This window comes from Cryptomeria japonica, chromosome 8 (assembly GCF_030272615.1).
Source record: "Cryptomeria japonica chromosome 8, Sugi_1.0, whole genome shotgun sequence".
NCBI lineage: Eukaryota > Viridiplantae > Streptophyta > Pinopsida > Cupressales > Cupressaceae > Cryptomeria > Cryptomeria japonica.
The window spans coordinates 11722744-11747913 of record NC_081412.1 but is presented as its reverse complement, the minus strand read 5'-3'; the positions used below and the strand labels follow the sequence as shown (position 1 = coordinate 11747913).

The window sequence follows — 25170 nt, the reverse complement described above, 5'->3', positions numbered from 1 at the left end:
AGAGGTTCTTCCCCCTCAATTTTTCTCTTTGTAATCTCTAATTATTGTCTTCTATGCTAAGTGTTATCTTCTCTTTATTCTTGCATAGCCTCTCCATTTACTTCTCTTCCACTCAACAATTCACTCAAATCTGCATAGTCTTTTCATGCCCACTTCTTCTCTTACGCCTACACACCCTTGTTGTTCACCATTATTTTCCAACGTGCTTCCAAGATCTTTTAATCTACAATAAATTTTATTCATGAGCCAACACAATGATCCTTGCACACTTGGTGCAACCTCAAATTGGAGAATTCCCTTCTTTTTCTTTTCCCTTGTTCACCATGCCTCTTTCCTATTTGTATCATTGCTTAGCAGTCTTTTGTGGAGGAAATTGTATGTTCTTCTTTCCACGTTGTTGCAGCCCTATTACCCTGTTTTGGTTCTTTACTCATCTCTTTATCTTCTTACGTGTCATTTGATCTTCTTTGTTCTCTTTATCGATTTCTAAATCTGCCATGCATTTCCGCTCCTCTTTTTGTCCTTTCAACTCTCTTCTACTTTGTCTCTTTAATTTCACATGTAGTGTTTTACCTTCAATTCGACATCCATATTGATATAATGTTTGCAAAATAGTAAAAATCATTTAAATCCATGATTTTAAACAACATTAGAAAATCTTTATTGGGAAACATGGAAATTAATAATTGCTATAGATTATGGAATGTCATGTGAACCCAAAAAATAAAAAACTTACCCTTTTTCTAATTCTTCATATTTGAATGGTTAATAATGTTTGGTCCTAATCAAAGGCAAGATAATGTTTGTTCATAATTAGAGGCAATTCTCAGTCTATTCCACTGTGTAAAACTATTCCGACATTTCATGAGTATTTTTTTAATTTAATTCTCTACATTCAAAACAAGAATTTGTTATGTTAAATTTCCAAAACATGCACAAGTTTTTATATAGAGTTTTTAATCTATCCCTCAACCCTCCCTCTCTTTATCTTTGAATCTCCTCTCCATACCCCTCTTTATCCATCTCCATCTCTACCTATATCTCCTTGTACCCCCTCTCTCTCTCTCTCTCTCTCTCTCTCTCTCTCCCCCTATATGTCCTTTTTCCCTCTCTCTCTCTCTATTGCTAACATAACATGAGTGTATTGGTAATGAAGTTTGAATTTTTTCAATATAGAGGTTTTGTTTTCGTTAATTGAATCTCTATAACCAAATGCATAATTCATTTGAAGCTATCACTTCTCCATTGAGACATTTCTTGCACAAATTTTTTTTTTTCCTAAATCTCCATTGAGACATTTATTGCACGAAAAAATTGTATAATCTAAGTGACCTACTTATAGGTCTCATGTACTACATGAATTATGTATACAAAAAAATAGGCTAAAATTTTTCCTAATTGATTTCATGTACTACATAAATGTATGCAAAAAATAGACCAATTTTTTTCTTAATTGACTTTTTACACCTATTCGACATACCCATTGCACACCAAGGTGCAATTGCTAGTTTATATATTTTCATATCATATCAAGCATTCTATATGAGGCAGACAATTATGGAAAAGGCCAATCTTTCACGTCGATCTTTCACGTTGATGTTTCTGACAGGCCCACAGAAAGATTTGATTTTCTTTTGTGTTTTCAAATCTATCTGCAACACTCTATTACTGTGGCGTCAGATCACATGTCTGTAATCAACGTTGGTCCTGGGTTGTGTACTGTTTATTTGTCACATCACAGGTGCATTATAAGTGTTATAATACAATACACAAATCGAAGAGTTCAGATCTTGCTTTATTTAACTTCCATCCTCTCTGCTGCTTTCTGTCTTTCTACTAGGGTGAGATTTCTACCATCCAGAACAATTTAAATTTGCATCGTTGTAGCTTTATTTTGCTCTGCCTGCTAAGATTGTTCTATTCTATTGTATGTTTCTTCTAAATGATTCTGCAAGCTAACATTTTATTATATGGTGTTTTGATCTTTAGTTATATGAGTGATGTTCATTTTGATTATCTTTTTGTGGTGCTAATGTTTCATGAATGATCCTGGTCAGATTTTGAGTTTTTATGTAGGCATATGATTATGGTTTGTGTTTCTGGATTTGATTTGGTGTTTCTTTTTTATCATCGTACTCATTATCAGTCATCAGATAGTGAGCCAGAGAAGATGTATCATTGAAAATAATTCGCATCGTTGATTAAGAAAGACACACCATAACAATTATAGACTGTGGAAATGTAATGTCTGGACATATGATTTATAATAACTGCACAGATTTGAAATAATATTAAAATTTGAAAGGTATGTGATTTGGTAATCACTTTTTTAAAGAGATTGAAGAATATTGTCAATGTTCAAAATAGATTTTACTTACTACCATGTCATTGCAGATGTTAATGATTTTATTTAACAGATTGCAATATTCTGTGTGTTTGTGTAGATGGAGACCACTGTTTTGACAAGTCTAAGCAATGATAATATGGCTGACAAGGATGAGTGCAGTGGTCATATAAATCACAGTGTTTTTCCAAGCAATGGTTGTATGAATGATAAGGATTTTCTAAGCTGTAAGGACTTACCAAGTAATGGTAATATTACTGCAAAGGATTTGTCGACCAATGGTCATGCTACTGCAGAAAAGTTATTGAATGATTTTATGAATTTCAAGAATGGATGCAATGGGCATGTTAATAGTGATGATTTGTTAAGTAATAGTCATACAAATGGCAATGTTAATATTAATGGAGAGGATGACTGCAATGGCTCAGGTAGTCACAGTTATTTGAGCAAGCCATTAGACATTGAAGAGTTCAGAAAACATGCTCATACAATGGTGGACTTTATAGCCGATTATTACAATAAAGTAGAGAGCTTACCAGTTCTCAGCCAAGTAAATGTATGTGTTTGATAGAAGATTTTCAGAAAATGAAATACTATGCAGAGATATTTTATTATATTGATAATATATTGATCTGCATTTATCTTATTTTTGGTTGATGTTTATAAATTGAATTTGCTTGCAGCCTGGATATTTAAGCTCTTGGATTCCTGATTGTGCTCCACAAAATCCTGATTCTGTAGAAAGTCTTTTTGCTGGTAAGTCATGAAACTATTCTAGTTCGATTGGTCTTAAGATAATAGAAGTTTTAGTTGAAGTTTCAGATTGAATGGAATTTGAAATACAGTTTAATGGTCATTAATGTATACACCATTACTATATTAATTATTATGAATGATGGTGATGATTAATTTCTTGATTTTCGAGTTACTGCAGATGTGAAAGAGAAGATGATTCCTGCATTGACACACTGGCAAAGTCCCAACTTTAATGCATATTTCCCTTCAGGGTTTAGCACTGCATCATTTCTAGGGAAGATGTTGAGTAGTGGGTTTTCTATTATCAATCTGCATTGGATGACATCGCCTGCTGCCACTGAGCTTGAAACTATAGTCTGTGATTGGCTTGGAAAAATTCTCAACCTCCCTGCCTCTTTTCTCTCATGTTCTGGTAAGTGATTATATATATTTATATGATAAATTTTATTTTGAATTATAAAATTTCTTTACAATTATCTCCTTTTAATTAGTAGATAATTCTATAAAAATGAAAATATTGAATGGGATAGCTTATGATTTCAGATTGGAACATCATCATCAACAAGTGTGGATCCTTTACAAGGACTACCTCAAATAACTCGGGAACATGACAGTGGTTGCATGTGGATGGTGCTTATGGTGGTTCTGTTCGCATTTGTCATGAGTACCAACATCATCTTGTGGGAATAGATGATGCAGACTCCTTTGTCATAAATCCTCGTAAAGGCCTTTTTACTAACCTTGATTGCTCTGTACTTTGGCTAAAGGTGAGATTTTTCATATGAAATAATTCTCTATAACCATTGTTTGCATTTATTGTTAAGGATTGTACAATTGTATATTGACGTGGAGTTTCATAACATATATTATGGTGTTGGTAGACATTCATAAGTTTATGTATTATAGTATATTGTCTCTATATTATATCAATATTCTATATAGATTTTATTCATATTTATTTTATAAAGTTACCAATTTAGATGAATTATATGTTTGAATTCAAAATTCAAAGAATTTGGTGGAAGCATTGTCAATGAATCGAAAATATTTGAGAAACAAGGTTCGTTTTATTTTAATGTTTTATTTTATATTAATCACACTTAAAATCTTTTAAATATAAATGTAAACTACTTCATTACACCAATTCAATAGAATATACTTGTAATCCATTTATATATAATTTTACATACATTAATGAAGGATTACAATATCAAACAAATTATTAAATTAATAAATATTGTTGTTTATACGATTGTTCCAATATTTAAGATAATAATTTTTTATGTTATTGTAATTAAATATTTATCAAATTTATTTCATAAATGAATTTAATTTTGTTTATCATTTTTCTAGAACATAGAAAGAATATAAATTTGGAAAAATGGTTATTCAACTAATTATTTGATTTGACCTTATAGAATCAATTTAAAATACTATTTTAAATATATATATTAAAATCGTGTTTTATTTGCAGGTATCAGACGCTAAACAAATGATAGATTATAAAGATTGGCAAATACCACTTGGAAGTCGGTTTAGGTAAGTCCATTGTATATAATCAAATTCAAATGATATATTATAATTATTTATAGTTATAACTGTAGACGTATAAAAATGACTATATTCCTAAATGAATATTTATGTTCATTTTTCTATTTAATTAAATCCAATTTAATTAAATTACCCGCATTCCTCTATTTAATTAAGTAAATTACTCAATTTATTTAAATTAAATTCACTATACCCATTTAATGAATAAATCATTTTATTCAATTAAACCCCCCCTATCCACTTTTAATTAAATTCAAATTTAATTAAAAAATTATCCTAAATTGAATAAATCTAATTTATTTAATTTTCCCAAATTACAACCAAATTGAATTAAATCAACTTTATTTTAATTAAATCCTATTATCCCTCCATCCACTTGCATTTTCCTACATCTCCCACTTGCTTTCCTAAACTCCTTCCTAATTTCTTCTAGACTCTTCTAATCGCTTCTAATTAGCCTAACCCATCTTCTAAACTTTGTCACATCCCTAAGCAAGGGGAGGTCACTTCTCAAACCCTTAAACTCTTTGATAACCATTAAAGGCTTCAAGTCTTCAACCACTTAATTTTCCAAAGTCTCTCAAACCATTAATGGTTAATTCAACCCTCTTACATGGTTAGAGACTTTTTGCCTAACTTAACCTTCATCCAACCCAAGGGTCTCATCAAGCCTTTAATGCTTTGACCATGATTATCTCTTAATCATTTGCACAAGGGTTTATCCTTGGATTAACTCTTAATCCAATGGGTAAACCTAACTTAAGCTTAACCCTTATCTCTAGATAACCATAAGGTCTTCTCAAGCATTTAATGCCTCCAACCCCTTCTCTCAACCCGACCCTATGTTGACACTTGTCACCATTTCATTGGTGCAAATTGCAAACATGGATCCCCAACTTTCAAACTCAACCCTTGATCAACCTTTCCAATCTTGACCATCCATTGCCCTATTTTTGCTATAAATAGAGCTCTCATTCCTCCATTTTTATATATCCTCCAAATTTGTAGTATCATACTTATGCTCAAATACATTCAAGCTTTTATATATCATTTTTATGCTCACCATTTTAGCCTATTTTAAATCAAGAATTAGTCTAAATATGCATGTTTAGAATATTTTCTTTATCATTTAGCTCAATCACAGACTAAATATATCATGTTAGGATAGTACTCATACTAACCTTGTCATCTTATAAATCTAGTTTATTGCATTTCTAGAATCATGCATAGCTTAGGATGCATTTGATTCTAAAATCTATCAAAGCATCCCTCGTTCTTACATTTGCCATCCCTAAACCATTTTGCTCAGTGATCTGAGAGCAAAAATATTGTTTTGAGGGACATTGTGAGATAGAGAACCATGGGACCCACCTTGGGAAGCTGACTAATACTTCATTACTCCATAGCTTGCACCAAGAAGTCCCGTGTGTGTGTGTGGACAAGTCTTTTAGAATATTTTCACATATTGAGTTCTGTCGACCCGCTTTTCCCGCATACATTTCTGGCACCCACCGTGGGGCCCGACCCCATATATCAAATCGGTTTTTAAATTTAACCACTTTTGCAGGCACGCGGGAAAAATTAATTAGCGCGTTAAGTTAACTGTTTAGCGCATCCGGTAAACAACATAGCGCATCCGGTTCACTGTTCAGTGCGTGGAGTCCATCATCTAGCACGTGAAGTCTATATATTAGTGCATCAAATCACTAATTTTCTTGTAGGTCTCGGTGCAGGAGAAAACTAGAGCAGCGCTTTCGGCACACAGAGTAGCGCATCCAGCAAACAGTGTAGCGCGTTGATACTTTATTTTAGCGCATCGAAGGTATATTGTAGCGCATACAATTTGTTCTATAGCGCATCACAGACAAAAGCAAAAGTTGTAACCGAAAGTTAAAAATTAGACTTGTGGAAGTCCACCAAAGCATCTAACGTTTTTCCTCTGATTTTCTTGTAGGATTCTAACAAATTTGTTGCAGAAAGGAGCGTAAATCTTAGAATATTTAGATAGTTAAGATTTTCACTAACTTAGTTAAGTTAGTTTAAAATTTTAAACATCTTTTATTCTTAAAATTGAACTCACTTATTTCTTTTGGGCTATAAAAAGAACCACTATCGAAAATTTTCTTGCTTTTATAGGAGAAAAACTTCATTTGGGAAGCTCTAAAAAGAACAAGCAAATTTACTTTTTGCAAGGCTTAAAACAAATCTCACCTTCCTTTGGTGTCTAAAAGGATCCATTTTATTTTGCAAAGGAAAAAGAATCTCATCTTTATTTTGTGCAAAGCAAAGAGGGAAAACTTTCCCCTATCGACTTTAAATTTGTTGACCAAATCACGATTTACTTTGTTGACTAAGCTTATTTTACAAAAGTTTTGGAAATACACACTTTGCTATGAAAGGGTAAAAAGAACATTATGCTTTTTGGAGTAACATCTCCAAATAGAAGTTGGCAAATCATTGTCTTGAAGGCTAAAAAGAACAACTTGATTGCCTTATCTCGAAAGTGAAAGGAATATGCTCTTCCTTTAACTGGGTGATAAAAAATCTAGACCACTCTTAAAGCTTTATGTATTTCAAGCATAAAACCTTTAGCAGGCGTGCCTTCCTGAGAAGTTGAAATCAACTCTTAAAGTCGTTTATGGTCGGTGTGAAGGGAACGACCTAAGTGGAGAACGGCTTTGACACCAAGTGTTCCAACCCACTATAATCAAAAGTGGAAAGTGACGAAAGTCCTTTTCAACGGTTGCACGCAGCGATTAGCCTTCCCCCAGTATCCTTGAGATACGTAAAGCCTTTGTTCTAAAAGTTGGGAAGCCTCCTGAGGGAGTTTATCACTGATGGCCAAACAGGAAGCCTGATTACGAACCATAGAACTAGAAACTTTGAACTGAGTCAGTAACCAGACATTTATAACATCATAGTGCAAGGGTGGGGAAGAATCCGCCCCCAAGATTACTCACCATATATCTCCCAAGATAACTACTCAACTGTGAAGCGATTCACTTTGGATTAATTTCTGGCAAAAGACAAAAAAACGGGCACCCTCTAAGGGGTGACACGACTGTTTGAGCTGATGGAGTATCGAGACTAGTGGGATATGATGTTATTTATGACCCTTGACTAAAGAGTTTTTCTGAAGTGCATTATTCGTATCCAAACCTATTAAAACATTGGGGATTTGAATACATCCTCATAGAACATACACTTTTTGTTAGATTAGGCAAAATGGTTGTACTTTTTGTGTCATGCTTGCATTTACTACTTCATAAAATCATCCATCAAACTTGAAAATTTCACAACAAAAATTCAAAATTTGCAAAAAAACCAACCGAAGGAAAAATCAGGGCAGTTTAGCGCATAAAAGCAACTTCTTAGTGCATGAGGTACTTCTGTTAGCGCATCCAAACATCAAGTTAGCGCGTCAGTTCCAAATAGAAGCGTTCTATCCCAAATCAAAACAGTGTTGAAACATTTAGCGCATCAAAGCAACAGTCTAGCGCGTGGAGGCTAAACGTTAGCGCATCAAGTTCAAAAGTTAGTGTGTGATAGGCCCAGGGTAGCACATGACTTTTTAAACAGCTAGAAAATAAATTTTGAACAGTCAAAATTTTAGCGCATGTCTGGGGGTAGCCTAGCGCGTGTGGTTATCATTTTAGTGTGTGCGGTAATTTTAGTAGTGCATATAATCTTTGTTTTAGCGCGTGATCAAAAAGTATTAAACAGAGGGCAAAACAGTGAGGAATTCTAAAATTTTTGAAAACATTTTCAGAAGTTTTTTTTCATCAACATCATTTTTCATCAAAGCAGAGGGACAAAAACAAACCGTTAAAAGTATTTCTTGAGCTAAATTTGTGTCAAAACAAACGTTGTCAAAATCCTAAACGAATCGCTTGATAAAACATGTCTCTCTTATCATAATCCGTAAACCTCATCATCAGTATCCGCAAAATCCTTTACCATCTTACGAATTTTATCTCAAAAACACTTGTTTAAAATTTTCAAGTTGTCAAATCAAGTTTCCACATCGGGAAACTTTTATCCATATCATTTGACACGCTTTGTCGTGAAGGGGCATCTAAACCTTCACTTTGATAGAGTAAGATTTGAAATTTTCCAAACAAGATCAACTGAATCCAAACAAATCAAAGGAAACCATTGATCACTCATGCATGACTAATACCCATATTCTGAGAAGAAAGAACCTTTATCGTAACATCACGTTGAAGAAACAACAACCTAGTTTTTCCAAGTTCATCAAGAGAAATAAGTTTTTATACATCAATCATCAACTCTTCCAATCTCATCGGGTATTCCTTCATCACGTCAAACGTTATATCCAAAACAAATCCAATGAATTTGACAAAGAACCCTTAAAAACAAGAGCCTATTGTCAAAAGTCTGCTTTTAATCAAATCATAAACCGCGGAGGAAAGATCAATCCAGCATTCTTTCCCGACGAGTGTATCACTTATAACACATCTTGACCAGAACCATCCACCCCCGAGCAACACATCGTAGAGGATTTTGTCCCCTTCGTCACTGAAAGTTTCTACTAAAATGCCTGTTACTCGCTCTCAATGAAACCAACAAAGCGAGACACACGCAGAATCTAGTATGAATCGAAGGTTGTCAAATCCTTTTGAAGTTCCACACTTGGAAGAGACTAAAATTTCTGAAGCACTTCTTCAGGAATGTCAGGAAAACCCTTCATTCCAAAAACTTGTAGAAAGGCTTATGGAAACTGACAAAGAAAAGTATCTACTCATGCTCACAAGTAAAGGTGTTAAACTTCCCGAAAACCTAGACACAAACATCTTTGGAACGGGATCTCGACAATATGCATATCAAGAACAACAAAGAGAAGAAGAAACTCGTAACTTTGAACAACACATACCTGAGCAACATATTCCAGAACAATGTATACCAGAAATGCGTATACCTGAGCTAGAAACTCCAGAACAAAACATACCGTTTACCACACCTTTTCAGCTAAGAACTAATACAAGGGAAGAACTTTTCCCTCGGCAAGATAATGCCCCTTTGGTTGCTCTTACTCAACAAATGCAAATGTTGCAAAGGCAAATACAGGATATGCAACAAGGTACAACAGTGTGGTACTCTTTAAACAAAATCTGTCCTTATCCATTTGACAGAAGATTGAACATGGTGCCTTTTCCTCCAAACTCAGATGTTCCCAAGTTTGACAAATATGATGGGAAAAGTGATCCCCGGGATCATGTTTGAGAATTTTGCACAATGAGCCTTGAATTTGCTCATGATGACACCTATTTGATGAAGTTATTCCCAAGGAGCCTGAGAGGGCAAACAATGGAATGGTTATCCAAAATTACACCACCTATTAGATCATTTGATGAATTGGTTAACAAATTCATAACCCAATATTCCTATAACATTCAACATGCCATAACCATGATAGATGTTTGTAATACCAAACAAAAGAATAATGAAACATTCATGATGTTCCTTCAACGCTAGGGACGTATGGTATCACGATATCCTTGAGATATTCCTGAAAAAGAGAAAATGGAAATCTTCATCGATAACTTAAATGGTGAAATGAGTTACAGACTAAAACTTCAATGCATACCATCTTTCGCTAAATTGATTGAAAATGGCATTCAAGTAGAGGAAGCATGTGTCAAAAAGGGAACACTCAAATTCTACAAGGAAGGAATGAACTCATCAAACTACAATAACCAGAACAACAACAACTTAGACAAATCTCGATTTTGGACTCGAAACAAAAACGAAGGCAACAATGAATCATATGATCCCAAATCTAAGAAACCAGTGCTTGCATTATCCAGAAATCCTCAAAATACAAAAAATCCTAAAAATGCTAATCCCAATGCTAACACATATGCACCAAACACCGATCAAGGACAGCTCAACACAAACAACACCAATGATACTCAAAGCAAAAACATGAATCTAGGACCTAACAACAATTCACGCAACAACACGAACAATTTCCAAAAGCGTATCTTTACACTACTAGGGCAATCACTCGAATCAGCATTCAGAGAACTTTTGGCACACAAGATTCTTTCTTTGCCTCCAATCAGCAACTGTGAACCCCAAATCAAACCACCTTGGTGGAATGATTCACACTATTGTGATTACCATCGTAACAAGGGTCATCAGACAAACGATTGCATGAGGTTAAAACACGTGGTGCAAGATATGATTGATCGAGGTGGCTTAACAGTAGATGGTCTCAAAACAAATGGTGATCATGGAGCCTTTAAAAATCCTCTTCCAAATTATAACAAAGATGGAGCTTCAACCTCGAACGATACCCGCGGAGCTCGTATCAACCATATCTACAACAACACCATAAATCACATATCATCTGAAGATCATCAAGTAAATGTCATCACCATTCGAGATCGACATGATCATGAATCTGTCAATGTAACAACCCGAACTCAGAAATATGTCTTAAAAGGACATACGTCACCTACAACTACCACACCAAAAATCCAATATGACTTGGTTAGCCAACTACGCAAAACTCCAGCTCAGATATCTATACTGGAATTGCTGAAACTATCACCGAAGCACAAAGACATCTTGGAACAAGCACTATTGGAAACTAATGTACCTCAAAATCTGGATACAGACAGATTTCAAGCCATGGTCGCCCATATGACTGGATCTCATAACCTCACCTTCTCAGAACATGACGATGCTTCCTTAAACCATTTGCATAACACTCCTCTCCATATCGAAGTCATTGTTTGCAAACACCGAGTAAAAAGAGTCTTAATAGATGGAGGAGCCGGACTTAATATATGTACTTTAAAGATTATCCGTGCATTAGGCTTCTCAGAAGAGTCTATTGATCCTTGCAAGAAGATTACCATAAAGGCATATGATGATGAGGAAAGGTCCTCTAAAGGAATTGTGATATTACCTATTCGAGTGGGACCAGTGCAAAAAGATACTATATGTCAGGTCTTAGACATAGATCTTACCTACAATATTTTGTTAGGGCGACCCTGGATACATGAAATGCAAGCAGTACCCTCTACATATCACCAGTGTGTCAAATTTCCATATGATGGACAAGAAATCTCCATATCTACTGATCACAATCCATTTCAACATTGCAACGCAATGGGGGCAGCCCAAGACAGTTTGGTTCCTCATAATAGAGAAAAGTAGCGATCTTTATCATCAGATCTACAAATAGCAACACCCAACTCCTTATCTAGAGATTTCAAACAACAAATGCAAATCAAAGACCACGGTATGGGAGAATACTCTTTAAAGCCCTTATGTTTGGCCAAATTACCAACATCACCTAGATCTCATGGAATGCCTACTACATCAACACATCTGGTCACTTAGCCCATCACCAAATTTGATGGTACCTTCATCCAATTGGGCACTCTAGCACATGAATCAGAAGACAAGGATGTTCTTAGCTGGTTATACAAAGATGAGAAAGTAGATAATAGAGCAGCTGCTCTGGACATTGTTCTACCTACACACCTATATGGAAAAGGATACTTAATCATGCAGCAAATGGGATGTGACGGTAAAGGACCTATTGGGAAACGCAAAGAAGGAGTCACTGAACCCATAGATCTTCCTTCACAGCCTAGTAGAAACAAAGCAGGATTGGGTTGTGAGCCCACTTTCCTATTAAAATGGCCGCCCAACATAACTACAAAACCTCAATGGAAAGTAAAGAAGAAGTACAAAGAAGAATCCTGGCAGGAAGCACTCTTTGAATCAGCAGAAACAATCTGCAAGGCACGGGAACGTCAAGATCAGAAGTTACATCAGGGAAAGCTTCTAAGCCACAAGAAGGCCATATCTACAGCAGTAGCTCATATTCCAACAACAATATCTCAAGAACAAATCATATCATCTCCAGACACCATTATTCCTCCCCGAGGAAGCACAGTCTATGAACAAATACAGAAAGTAGAAGACAGATCTGACACATAATCAACAAAAACTATCAAAATGGTATCCATCATCAAAGATTTGTTTTCACCATACAACATACCTGTTTACAGCACTGATAGAATCTGGGATGATGCCTCAAAGACTGATTCCAATGAATATGAATGGGGTACCTGCTCCAATGCTACTACAGATATCCCTGATGATACTGATTCTATATCCCTTTCTCAAGAAGAACATAATGCAGAAGATAGACCTCTTGAATTTGGACCACAAAATATCTATGACGCCAAGGAAAGCGAACAGAAACATTATGAACAAGTCTATGCGGAAGATAATACCATCGAAGACCTTGACGAAATCATGGACTTCTTTAAGACCAAGAACAATCACGATGAAAACTCTGTCCTAACACTTACAGTAGCAGAACTTGATCCACCTAACGATTCCTTACCGCTTGTCTTTCCTGACCTCATCGACTGGGATGAACCTAAAATCCATGATATACCAATTTTTCCAGATGATGAATCTATTATCCATTACCTATGTATCGTAAATCCGGAAACAGGCTCTACCAGTGAACAAAGTAACGATGTCTACAAACTAGGGAGTGCCAAGTCTCTCAGTCGCAAAAATGAACCAAGTAAAAGATCTGATGCTAAAAACTAGTCAATGGCAGCTCTAGATCACAAAAAAGTAAAAATAAAGGATGCATCTGAGGGTGAAAACCTTTTTAAGGCACCTAACGATGGGAGACTTGACACTCTTCCTGAGCACTTTCATGAGCGATCACCCATATTGATTGAGCCCACTCAATCAATCAACATTGGTACCATAGAAGCAGTCAGAAACCTACACCTTGTAGAATCTCTGACAGAGGAAGAAAGATCAGCATTCGTCATTTTCTTTAAAGAACAACAAATTAACTTTTCTTGGTCATATGTTGATATGCCCAGGGTGGATCCACACTTAATCATGCATCATTTGTCCATCTCTTCAGGAGTTAAACCAGTCAAGCAAAAGCTATGAAAGATGAATCCATAGGTAGCACTCATGGTCAAAACTAAACTAAAGAAATTGTTAGACGTTGGATTCATCCGACCCATTGACTATGCAAAATGGATTTCCAACATCGTTCCAGTATCAAAACCAGATGGTAGTATCAGAATATGCACTGACTTCAGAGATGTCAACAAAGCTTGTCCAAAAGACGACTTTCCTCTGCCCAGTATCGACATAATTGTAGATCTCACAGCAAGACATGCAATGCTCTCACTAATGGACAGTTTCTCAGGCTATAATCAAATCAAAATAGCCCCAGAAGATCAAGATAAAACTGCATTCACTTGTCCTTGGGGAACGTACTGTTGGAATGTTATGTCTTTTGGTTTAAAGAATGCAGGGGCTACTTATCAAAGAGCAATGACAACAATATTCCATGACATGATGCACACATTTATGGAAGACTATGTGGATGATTTACTAGCTAAATCCTTCACCAGAGTAGAACATCTCGACATCCTAACAAAGATCTTTGATCAATTGGAGAAATTCCAAGTCAGGCTCAACCCTAAGAATTGTGTCTTCGGGGTTACATCAGGCAAGTTACTAGGCTATATAGTCTTAGCTAAAGGTATCGAAGTAGATCCAGCAAAGGTACAAGCCATTATGGACATGCCACCACCAAAGAATATCAGTCAACTCAGATCTCTACAAGGACGACTTCAATCAATCAGGTGATTCATCGCTCAGCTAGCAGATAAAAGTCTACCATTTAACCATTTACTACACAAAAATGTACCATTCAAATGGGAGACCAAGTGTGCAGAATCTTTTTACCAAATCAAATAGTACCTGATGAATCCACTAGTTCTAGTACCACCAGTCGCAGGAAAGCCACTTATCCTATATATCTCAACAACAGATATATTGCTGGGGGCACTATTGGCACAAGAAGATCAACAAGGAAAGGAACGGGCCATATATTATATCAATAGGACATTGAATGGCTATGAACTCAACTATACATTCATTGAGAAGGCTTGCCTAACAGTGGTCTTCGCATCTCAGAAGTTTCGACATTATATGCTAGCACACACCATTAAGCTAGTCACAAAAATTGATCCTCTCAAATATCTACTCAGCAAGGCAGCTCTTACAGGCCGATTGGCTAAATGGGTCATGATTCTCAGTGAATTTGACATTCAATACATAGAAAGATGAGCTATCAAAGGACAAGCAATTGTAGATCAGCTAGTTGAAGCACCGCTACCAGGAAAACAAACCATGGAGAGTGAATTTCCGGATAGGGACGTTCTTGCTCTTTCTATCAAACAATGGACCCTATACTGTGATGGATCCTATACACAACATGGTTCAGGTGCTGGCATTCTATTCATCACTCCTGAAGGACACACTATACCAAGATCATATAGGCTTATGTTTCCATGCACAAATAATGTGGCTGAATATGAGGCATTGGTTATAGGTATCAAAATGGCCATAGAATGGAAAATCACAGGGTTAAAGGTCTATGGAGACTCACAACTAGTCATCCATCAAATCAACAACAACTATCAGACAAAAGATGACAAGCTACTACCCTACAAGCGAATGGTGGATGATTTCAAACAGTATTTTGTGCACATCACCTTCAAGCAAATACCAAGATTGAACAACAAAGCGGCTGATGCAATGGCTACTATCGCTTCACTGCTACAAATTCCAGAACAACAGAGTCATTATGTGTTCCTGGTAGAGCACCTGTTCTCCCCAGCCTATGACCACTTTGAATCACATGTTATCTATGCCTTGACTGGTTCAGATTCTCTGTTATATGGACCAATATATGACTACCTCAAGAACAATATCTTACCAATTGACCAATCCCGTAACCAAAAACGTAACTTTATCCGACAAGCTGCCCGTTGCACCCTTACTGCTAATACTTTGTATCGTCGAGGTCTAGGTGGTACTCTTCTTCGTTGCCTTGATCGTAATGATTCTGATTCTGCTTTACACGAGCTTCACGAAGGTATTTGTGGAACACATTCAAGTGGTACTACTCTTGCTAAAAAGCTTCTACGGATGGGATATTACTGGCCTACAATGGAAAAAGACTCATATCACTTCGCTAAGAAATGCCCTAAATGTCAGATCCATGGAAATCTGATACATGCACCAGCATAGGAACTGTAGCCATTTACAACATCCTGGCCCTTTTGTTAGTGGGGACTGGACTTAGTGGGCAAAATTCATCCTTCATCTTCAAATGGACACAAGTTCATTATAACAACAACATAATACTTTACCAAATGGATAGAAGCAGTTCCCATGACCACAGTGACTGGGAAACAAATTGCCTCTTTTATCCTCAATTATCTAATCTGTAGATATGGTATTCCAAGTTCATCACAGATAATGGACGACCTTTCAAAAACCAAGATGTACAAGAACTATGTGAAAAATTCAAAATCCATCATCGGTTTTCTACTCCATACTACCCACAGGGAAATGGTCAAGCAGAAGCATCCAACAAGACAATCTTGAAAATCCTAAAGAAAATAGTGAATGATGCAGGCAAAGATTGGCATGTACAACTCAATCCAGCACTTTGGGCATACAGAACCAGCATCCGCACACCTACAGGAGCAACACCATACTCATTGGTATATGGATTAGAAGCCATTTTACCCCTGGAAGTAGAAATCCCATCTCTCAGAGTCTCTTTGAAAGGATTAATCCTAGATGAAGAGTATCGAGTTAACCGACTGCAAGAACTTGAACTATTAGATGAAAGACATCAACATGCTTACACTCATCTCAAAGCATATTAACAACGCATGTGTAGGAGCTACAATCACAAGGTCATTCCCAAAAACTTCAAAGTTGGTGACCTTGTCCTCAAAGAAAATCCAAGAAATCAACAAGATCGAGAAAAGAAAGGGAAATTTGAACCTAACTGGTTGGGTCCCTATGTCATCATATCAGTCTATGGATCAAGTGCCTATCAGCTAACAACTTTAGAAGGAGATGTGCTTGACGAACCAACTAACAACATCCATCTGAAGAAATACTACACTTAAGTAGTCTAGTGCACGGAAAAAAAATAAAATAAAATAAAATAAATAAAAAATCCAGAAAAAGCAAAAACAAAGTACAATAAAAACAAATGGTGAAAACCTGGTAAACAGGCGCTCTTGTAAAAGAACAACTCCTCTACCTATCTCTATACCATTTTATCCGTCAAAATACTATCGACCATTCGCCCGACACTTAGCACATATCCATTCAGGACATACTTAGCGTAGTCACTATCCTGGGTTATCCATATATATACTCTTACCACAATCCACCATGGCTTGGAAAATCACGGTACATATTCACATCAAGAGGCACACTCAGCTAGGGGCATTAAAAATCGTCAAATATTGCAACCATTCAAGACATCAAAACTATTTGCAAAACTCAGAAGCATGACATCCAACAACCAAAACTACACTTCATCGCAAAAACAAAAACCAAACAATTCAAGAAATACCAAGGATGGATGATTTTCTAAAGTACTAAATGTTGCATTATCGCATAAAAATCTTGACTATTTTTGCATTTTGAAATTATTGGATTCTCTTCCTTTTCTCACTAAATGCTTCAAAGCTAGAGATCATGAGGAACTTCCAATATTTTTCTTAGTCTTCTGTCTAGGAGGCGATCACTTGTACTGTGTGAATACTTGCCTCGAGACGTAATACATCGAATATCACTAAAGGCCTGATTCCACTTCACGCATACAAATGATTTAATCATGTCTGTTTACGCAATACACACTCAGGTCATCCTGGTTCAATTATACCTTGACGCTTGTGCTATTTTGCAAAATCAACAATCATGTAAATTTTTCTCAGGTCATTATGGTTCAATTATACCATTATGCTTGTATAAATTTTCAACATATCCTAAAACAAATCAATGCTCAATGATGATACCTACCAAGAAAGCAAACAACATATGGCTATATCGGATGGCAAATATAGAATGAGGATGCTACCAAAAACATAGTCGCATATCATTCGAAACTAGTTGCATATCATTTTAACATAGTTGCATGTCATCTTACAATAGCTGCACATCATTTCAACATAGTTACATATCATTTAAAAATAAAAAATAAAAAAATATAAATAAAAATATAGCTGCATATCATTTCAACATAGTTGCATACCAACTCATACATCTCATTTTCAAGATACATCTCACAGCATATAAAAACATACATCCTGCATCATACATTATATCATATATTTAAGCATTGCATCATCATCACATAAACGAAAAGAGCACATAAGCACATCCATCCATATAACACACCACATGATCAAAGAAAATGGTGCCATATATATATATATATATATATATATATATATATATATATATATATATATATATATATATATATATATATATATATATATATATATATCTCAAAAATGATCAATATGTACAAAATGTATCAACACTGTGTCCAGTACAAGGAATACAATGATAAAAAATACAACAGAGACCACGTCTCTCAAGTATGACTATCCCCTGACGGAGATGGTCTAGCTCCAGATGTCCCCACCCCTAGATTTCCAGGAGGGTCCTATCTCGGTGGCCCAGTCACACCTTGGCTCTCGGACCGCGACCCAGTATCTCGACATCAACTGGATCTCGACTATGCAAAGCTCTGCACTCGACGATCCCTGGGCACCGCCGCCTCATAGTGCCACCGGTAGTACTCCGCCTCCTGAGCTCTCAATGCTAGCTCTCTCAGGGTGTCTCTCATCGGACCACCCACCGCTGCTCTCTGCATACTGGATACAAGCTCCTCCGCTCGCCCCCTCCGCTCTATCTCTGTATCCCACTCAGTGGTCAACTACGCAATCTGTCACTGATATGTCAAAACCTGTGCCTACAGCTGTTGTACAGTCACCTATAGGGTCTGAATCTGAGCATCCTCCACATGTGTAGGGACCCAAACCCGTAGCGGTACCTGTGCAGGGGCAACCCCTCCCACTCTGCCTGTCCTCAGTGCTGGAGGTGGGAGCACATCTGTCCTCCTCCTCTGCGCTAGTCGCCTAGCCTCATCCATACCACCCACTGCAGCTAACACCTCCCCCACTCTCCCCTCTCCACCAGCTCCAATAGCTAACCCACCTCTCCCCCTGTCTATCGCCGCTTGTCTCACCGCTCTTTCCACACCTCTATCTCCTCTCCTCCCTCTATCTTCCCATCTCCCTCTAACTCCTCTACCTCCTCGTCCTCCTCCATCCCCTCCATCATCCCCATCATCCTCATCATCTCCCACTCCCTCCTCCTCATCATCATCGAATGATGGCCGCATCTCCTCAGGATCAAATATCCTGGCCACAGCCCGCGCAGCAAACAATTTGGCGAACTCATCGGTCATGCCCGTGTCCAGAATCTTCGGGGCATAATCCCATATCTACCCTGCCAACCTGACAAACTCCTCCACTGCCACTGCGCTATCAATGGTCGGGCCCCAATCGGCTACATCCTGCCTCCGTCGTGCATATAGGCAAGCTCCCTATGGTATACCCTGCTAGCGACCAAACTATCTCAAAACTCAAGTCACCACAAACCTCTCTATAACAAAAGGGGTCCTCCCGATCAGGTATCTAGTCATAAATACAAAGGGCATCTCTAGCCCGTCCTCCGCCCACACCTCGCATCTTGTATACAGTGTGACCGTATCAATATCATCTAACACTCTCCTCCAATGCTCCAGTTTGCCCAACTTCCACTGGACAACTAGACCCCTGTATCCATAAGCATATGTCGCTCCCACGGGCCTGTCTCTATCTGCTAATGGCCTCGCAGCTGGAATGTGCTCCCAGCACCATACCTGTAACAATGTCACACCAGCGGACAAACTGCCGTAACCAAGGTATACCACCTCATGTAGGCCCCTGTACAGATGGGCTAGCATAGCTGATCCCCATGAAAACCTCCGGCCCTATGTCACCATCTCCTCTAATACCAACCCCCATCCCATAGAAAATCCCTTTGACCTACGATCAGGACAAAGGAATCCACCAATAAACCCTGCTAGTATGGATGGTAGTGGTGCATAATCCAGGTCTAAGAACTCCTGCCATGGGATCTCATAACCACAGACTGTCTCGTCGTGGAAGATGCGGCGCAGTGCCTCTATATCACCCTCCTCTGATTGCTCATATGGCAGTAGTGCACCTACTACAGCAATGCGCAGGATCCTGTAACAGTCCTCTGGTGTGACTGTCATCTCTCCAATAGCAAAATGAAAGGTGTTCGTGTCACTGTGCCACCTCTCTACAAGTGTTGTCAGTAGCCCCTGGTTCACAGTGAACCGAGGCATATCCAAAAGGGACGTCAAACTACATCTCTCAATGATATCGAGGTCGGCCTGGGTCAACCGCGGTATCAATGTCCACGGTCTCAGAAATCTCTCCCGCGACTAAACCACACCCAATCGCTCCTGTCAACAAGCAAAACAAATCCAATATCAGTTTCCACATCAACACAAAGATATCAAAATAAAACTCACATCAACAACATGAAACAATTTGCTCATCTACATCAAGTTCAAAATACTATCATTTCATATCAACTTGTAACACAACTCAAGTTTCCCACCCATATCAGCTTGTAAAACAACTCAAGTTTCCAACCCATATCAGCTTGTAACACAAATCAGGCTTCACACATTGAACTTGAAATAGAGTGCAAACACAAATCATATTCTGATCAAACACAACACATTGATATCTATACATAACTTGAAATATCACAAATTAAAACAAGTTATATCGACACTCATATTGGAAAAATCCATGAAAATTATGACAGCACGACGCAACAAATTAACAAATCACCTCATCTTACAAATTTTTTCCAGATGCGCTAAAACAGATTCTCGATGCACTAAAATTCACCCATGCCCTAGGTTGTTTTTCCTACGCGCTAATCTATTCACCCTATGCGCTAGACTGACTCTACACGCTAAATCTTTCCCCCCATGTGCCACCTAACCTGCACTATGCGCTAAACCTTACCGACGTGCTAATCTATACCTCCCGGACGCCACCTGTTTGACCCTATGCACTAGGTTTACCCTACACGCTAAACCCCCTTACCCATGCGAACCTCTGTGGCCCCTATGCACTAGGTCTATCCTACGCGCTAACCTGCTGACCTGATGCGCTACCCAACTATCGCCATGCGCTATTTTAAGTCTATGCGCTAGCCTATATTTCCTATGCGCTACCCTATTTTATTTCGGATGCGACCCTAAAAATTGACTTGATGCACTACCTAAAACTTCGTATGCGCTAATCTATGACTTTGACGCGCTAAAATGCTAAAACCGAATTTTAAAAATAAAAAAATGACCAAAAACGACCAAATCAAAAATCAAAAGAGGGTCAAAAGTGTTGACTTACTGGTGGTCCATACGCTGCAAGTCTTCAGTACCTCCGAACGCGCTCGAAACGATGTCTGGAATACGGAATAGGCATTTTGACTTCAGACCAAATTCTCTTTCTCCAAAGTCAACAAGGCACAAATGAATCAAATCAAAGCTCTTTTCCCCTTTTATAGGAGGAAAATGAAATTAGGGTTAGCCAAACGGACCTATAATATGGTCGCGGTCTCCCCTATACCTTATACAATGTACATTATCGGGAGATGAATCAATTTACACACATTTCACATAGACAAAATCCTACACACCACACACAACTCATCAAATTAAATCAAATTTTTCAAAATATTGATTCATCTCTCGAGGGGGCATCACCATCAAATATCGAATCTGGGGCATCATGCATCAAATCAAATCTGGGGCATGACTTGCAAATCAAAAGAGCGACACAAAAATGGCATTTGATCATAAATCACGATAATGCATCATTTTCTTTGAAATAACATGTGCACACACGTCACTTCAAAGAGGGGCAAAATGTAGACGTATAAAAATGACTATATTCCTAAATGAATATTTATGTTCATTTCTCTATTTAATTAAATCCAATTTAATTAAATTACCCGCATTCCTCTATTTAATTAAGTAAATTACTCAATTTATTTAAATTAAATTCACTATACCCATTTAATGAATAAATCATTTTATTCAATTAAACCCCCCCTATCCACTTTTAATTAAATTCAAATTTAATTAAAAAGTTATCCTAAATTGAATAAATCTAATTTATTTAATTTCCTCAAATTACAACCAAATTGAATTAAATCAACTGTATTTCAATTAAATCCTATTATCCCTCCATCCACTTGCATTTTCCTACATCTCCTACTTGCCTTCCTAAACTCCTTCCTAATTTCTTCTAGACTCTTCTAATCGCTTCTAATTAGCCTAACCCATCTTCTAAACTTTGTCACATCCCTAAGCAAGGGGAGGTCACTTCTCAAACCCTTAAACTCTTTGATAACCATTAAAGGCTTCAAGTCTTCAACCACTTAATTTTCCAAAGTCTCTCAAACCATTAATGGTTAATTCAACCCTCTTACATGGTTAGAGACTTTTTGCCTAACTTAACCTTCATCCAACCCAAGGGTCTCATCAAGCCTTTAATGCTTTGACCATGATTATCTCTTAATCATTTGCACAAGGGTTTATCCTTGGATTAACTCTTAATCCAATGGGTAAGCCTAACTTAAGCTTAACCCTTATCTCTAGATAACCATAAGGTCTTCTCAGAAATTTAATGCCTCCAACCCCTTCTCTCAACCCAACCCTATGTTGACACTTGTCACCATTTTATTGGTGCAAATTGCAAACATGGATCCCCAACTTTCAAACTCAACCTTTGATCAACCTTTCCAATCCTGACCATCCATTGCCCTATTTTTGCTATAAATAGAGCTCTCATTCCTCCATTTTTATATATCCTCCAAATTTGTAGTATCATACTTATGCTCAAATACATTCAAGCTTTTATATATCATTTTTATGCTCACCATTTTAGCCTATTTTAAATCAGGAATTAGTCTAAATATGCATGTTTAGAATATTTTCTTTATCATTTAGCTCAATCATAGACTAAATATATCATGTTAGGATAGTACTCATACTAACCTTGTCATCATATAAATCTAGTTTATTGCATTTCTAGAATCATGCATAGCTTAGGATGCATTTCATTCTAAAATCTATCAAAGCATCCCTCGTTCTTACATTTGCCATCCCTAAACCATTTTGCTCAGTGATCTGAGAGCAAAAATATTGGTTTGAGGGACATTGTGAGATAGAGAACCATGGGACCCACCTTGGGAAGCTGACTAATACTTCATTACTCCATAGCTTGCACCAAGAAGTCCTCTGTGTGTGTGTGGACAAGTCTTTTAGAATATTTTCACATATTGAGTTCTATCGACCCGCTTTTCCCGCATACAATAACATTATTAAAAACATAATATATATGTATGTTTCATATTTTTATTTTATATTTAAAATAATAAAAAATATTATTTAATTAAAGTTTTTAAATTCTTGTAATAAATATTATAATTTAATATTTTAAATAATATGCATAAATAATTCTATTTTAGAGTTAGATGATTTTGGTTTATAATTTAAAAAAATATATTATTCATAATAAAGATGTAAAATATATATGAGACAAATTATAATTGAATAAAAAATTATATATTGTATTGAAATTATATGATTTTGCATTTTTTTTGATAACGTGTCTTGTATGTTTTATGTAGGTCATTAAAGTTATGGATGGTATTACGTTTTTATGGAATTTCACAACTTCAGACATTATCAGATATCGAATTTCTCTTGCTCGACATTTAAAAAATCTTGTAATCAAAGATAAAAGATTTGAGGTAATTTTGTTCAAAAGTTTTTTTAAAACTATGTATTTTTAAGTACATTGGTTTTGATTTAATAATATAATTTTTTAAATAATTCTTGATTAAAATACTTTTTATTAAATTAGAAAATATTTATTATCTAATTATTATTATATCTAATGACTACAAGTCTCTTTACAAATTGAAAAAGATAAATTTTTTATATATGCTTTCTAATAAATTTGTGTATTATTTTTTAATGTTGGGATAGGCTATGGCTCCCCATACTTTCACATTGGTTTGTTTTCGAATTTTACCAAGAGAAGATGATCGTCACAATGGACTTTCATTAAATTCACAATTGTTGGATGTTGTAAATGAGAGCGGACATATGTATTTGTCACATACAGTATTCTTCTTTATTATTTTTATCTTATTTTACAATTCTTTTAAAAGTTAGTTTAATGTATTTTATAAATTGAATAAACTTAAAGGTTCTAATATTCTAATTATTATGTTTATTTATTATTTATTATATATGTAGCCATTAATTGATAAAACATATTTTTAAAATACAACCATATTTTATTATTAAATAATTTTATTATAATATACAATCATAAATCAATTTAAAAGTGATCTAAAAAACTAACTGTGTATATTGATATTTTTATTGGTCTTAATTTATGATCAAAATTTAACTTTGTGTCTATGTATACACATCTCTTTCTATTTAAATAAAATTAGAAGGTTGTATATTCTTTTTCATATTTTTAATTTATTTTGTCATCTTAAAAATTTCTAATTTATTGGCATAAATTATCTTTTCTATTTTTTCTATTATGGTGATTGTATAAATTATTTATTACTAATAAATTAATAAAATTTATTAATTCTTTTTGTGACATTTGATTGTGTATATTTAAAATATTTAATCTAATTTGTATAAATAATTATTCTTTAAATAATATTTTATTTACAACAAAAATTATTATAACAAGAAAAATTAATTCAACATAAAGCTAATTTAATTAGATATATGCATGAACATAATTTGAAGTCACTTTTTATCTAAATTTATATTTAATTTAAATTATAAATATGAAAAAAATTGACTTTAAAAGAATCAATTTAACTATTAGAAAAGTGTATTTATTAATACATTTAATGTGATATTACAGGTCTTACCAGGCAAATATACTTTACGATTTTGTGTGGGTAACACATCGACAAAACTAAATCATGTGGATGCTGCATGTAAACTTCTTCAAAGAAAAGCATCAATTTTACTAAAAGAGAGATTTATTATTACAAGTAAATTTTTTTAAAGTTCAATTATAATAAATTGGAACTGTAATCATTAGGTTTTAAACTTGTATTTGTTTGGAAAAGTAGATGTTTAGCAATGTGTTCTAATCATGTTTTACATCAAGAAGTAAATTTTCTAAATTTTTAATCTAACATCACGTTTCAACTTGTATTTTTATGTTCTTTGCTAAAGGAGGGGCATAAATAAGATATTAAATACAACATGCACCTTGAAGATATTTAACACTAATGTTTTCCCATGAAGGGGACATTCGATGTGCAAAAACTTATTCATATTTGAAGTACAATTTATGTTTTGCTACTATATTTCATAATTTATATTGGTTCAGTTTATTACAATGTTGGGCATGTAAGATGGTTAACACTATGATTTTATTGTTCTCACAATGTCTATA

At 35.8% G+C, this 25170-nt stretch overlaps 1 protein-coding gene across 1 annotated transcript; it reads left to right on the top strand.

The window, feature by feature from the left end:
* Nucleotides 1–1781: 1781 nt before the first annotated feature.
* Nucleotides 1782–23447, top strand: LOC131048807 (tyrosine/DOPA decarboxylase 1). The gene is given in 10 exon segments (XM_059210119.1): nucleotides 1782–1841; nucleotides 2445–2592; nucleotides 2773–2900; nucleotides 3028–3100; nucleotides 3279–3512; nucleotides 3639–3707; nucleotides 3710–3867; nucleotides 4113–4160; nucleotides 4575–4639; nucleotides 23357–23447. Coding segments are annotated over 9 exon segments (1014 nt in total). The 5' UTR covers nucleotides 1782–1841.
* The last annotated feature ends 1723 nt before the right edge of the window (nucleotides 23448–25170 follow it).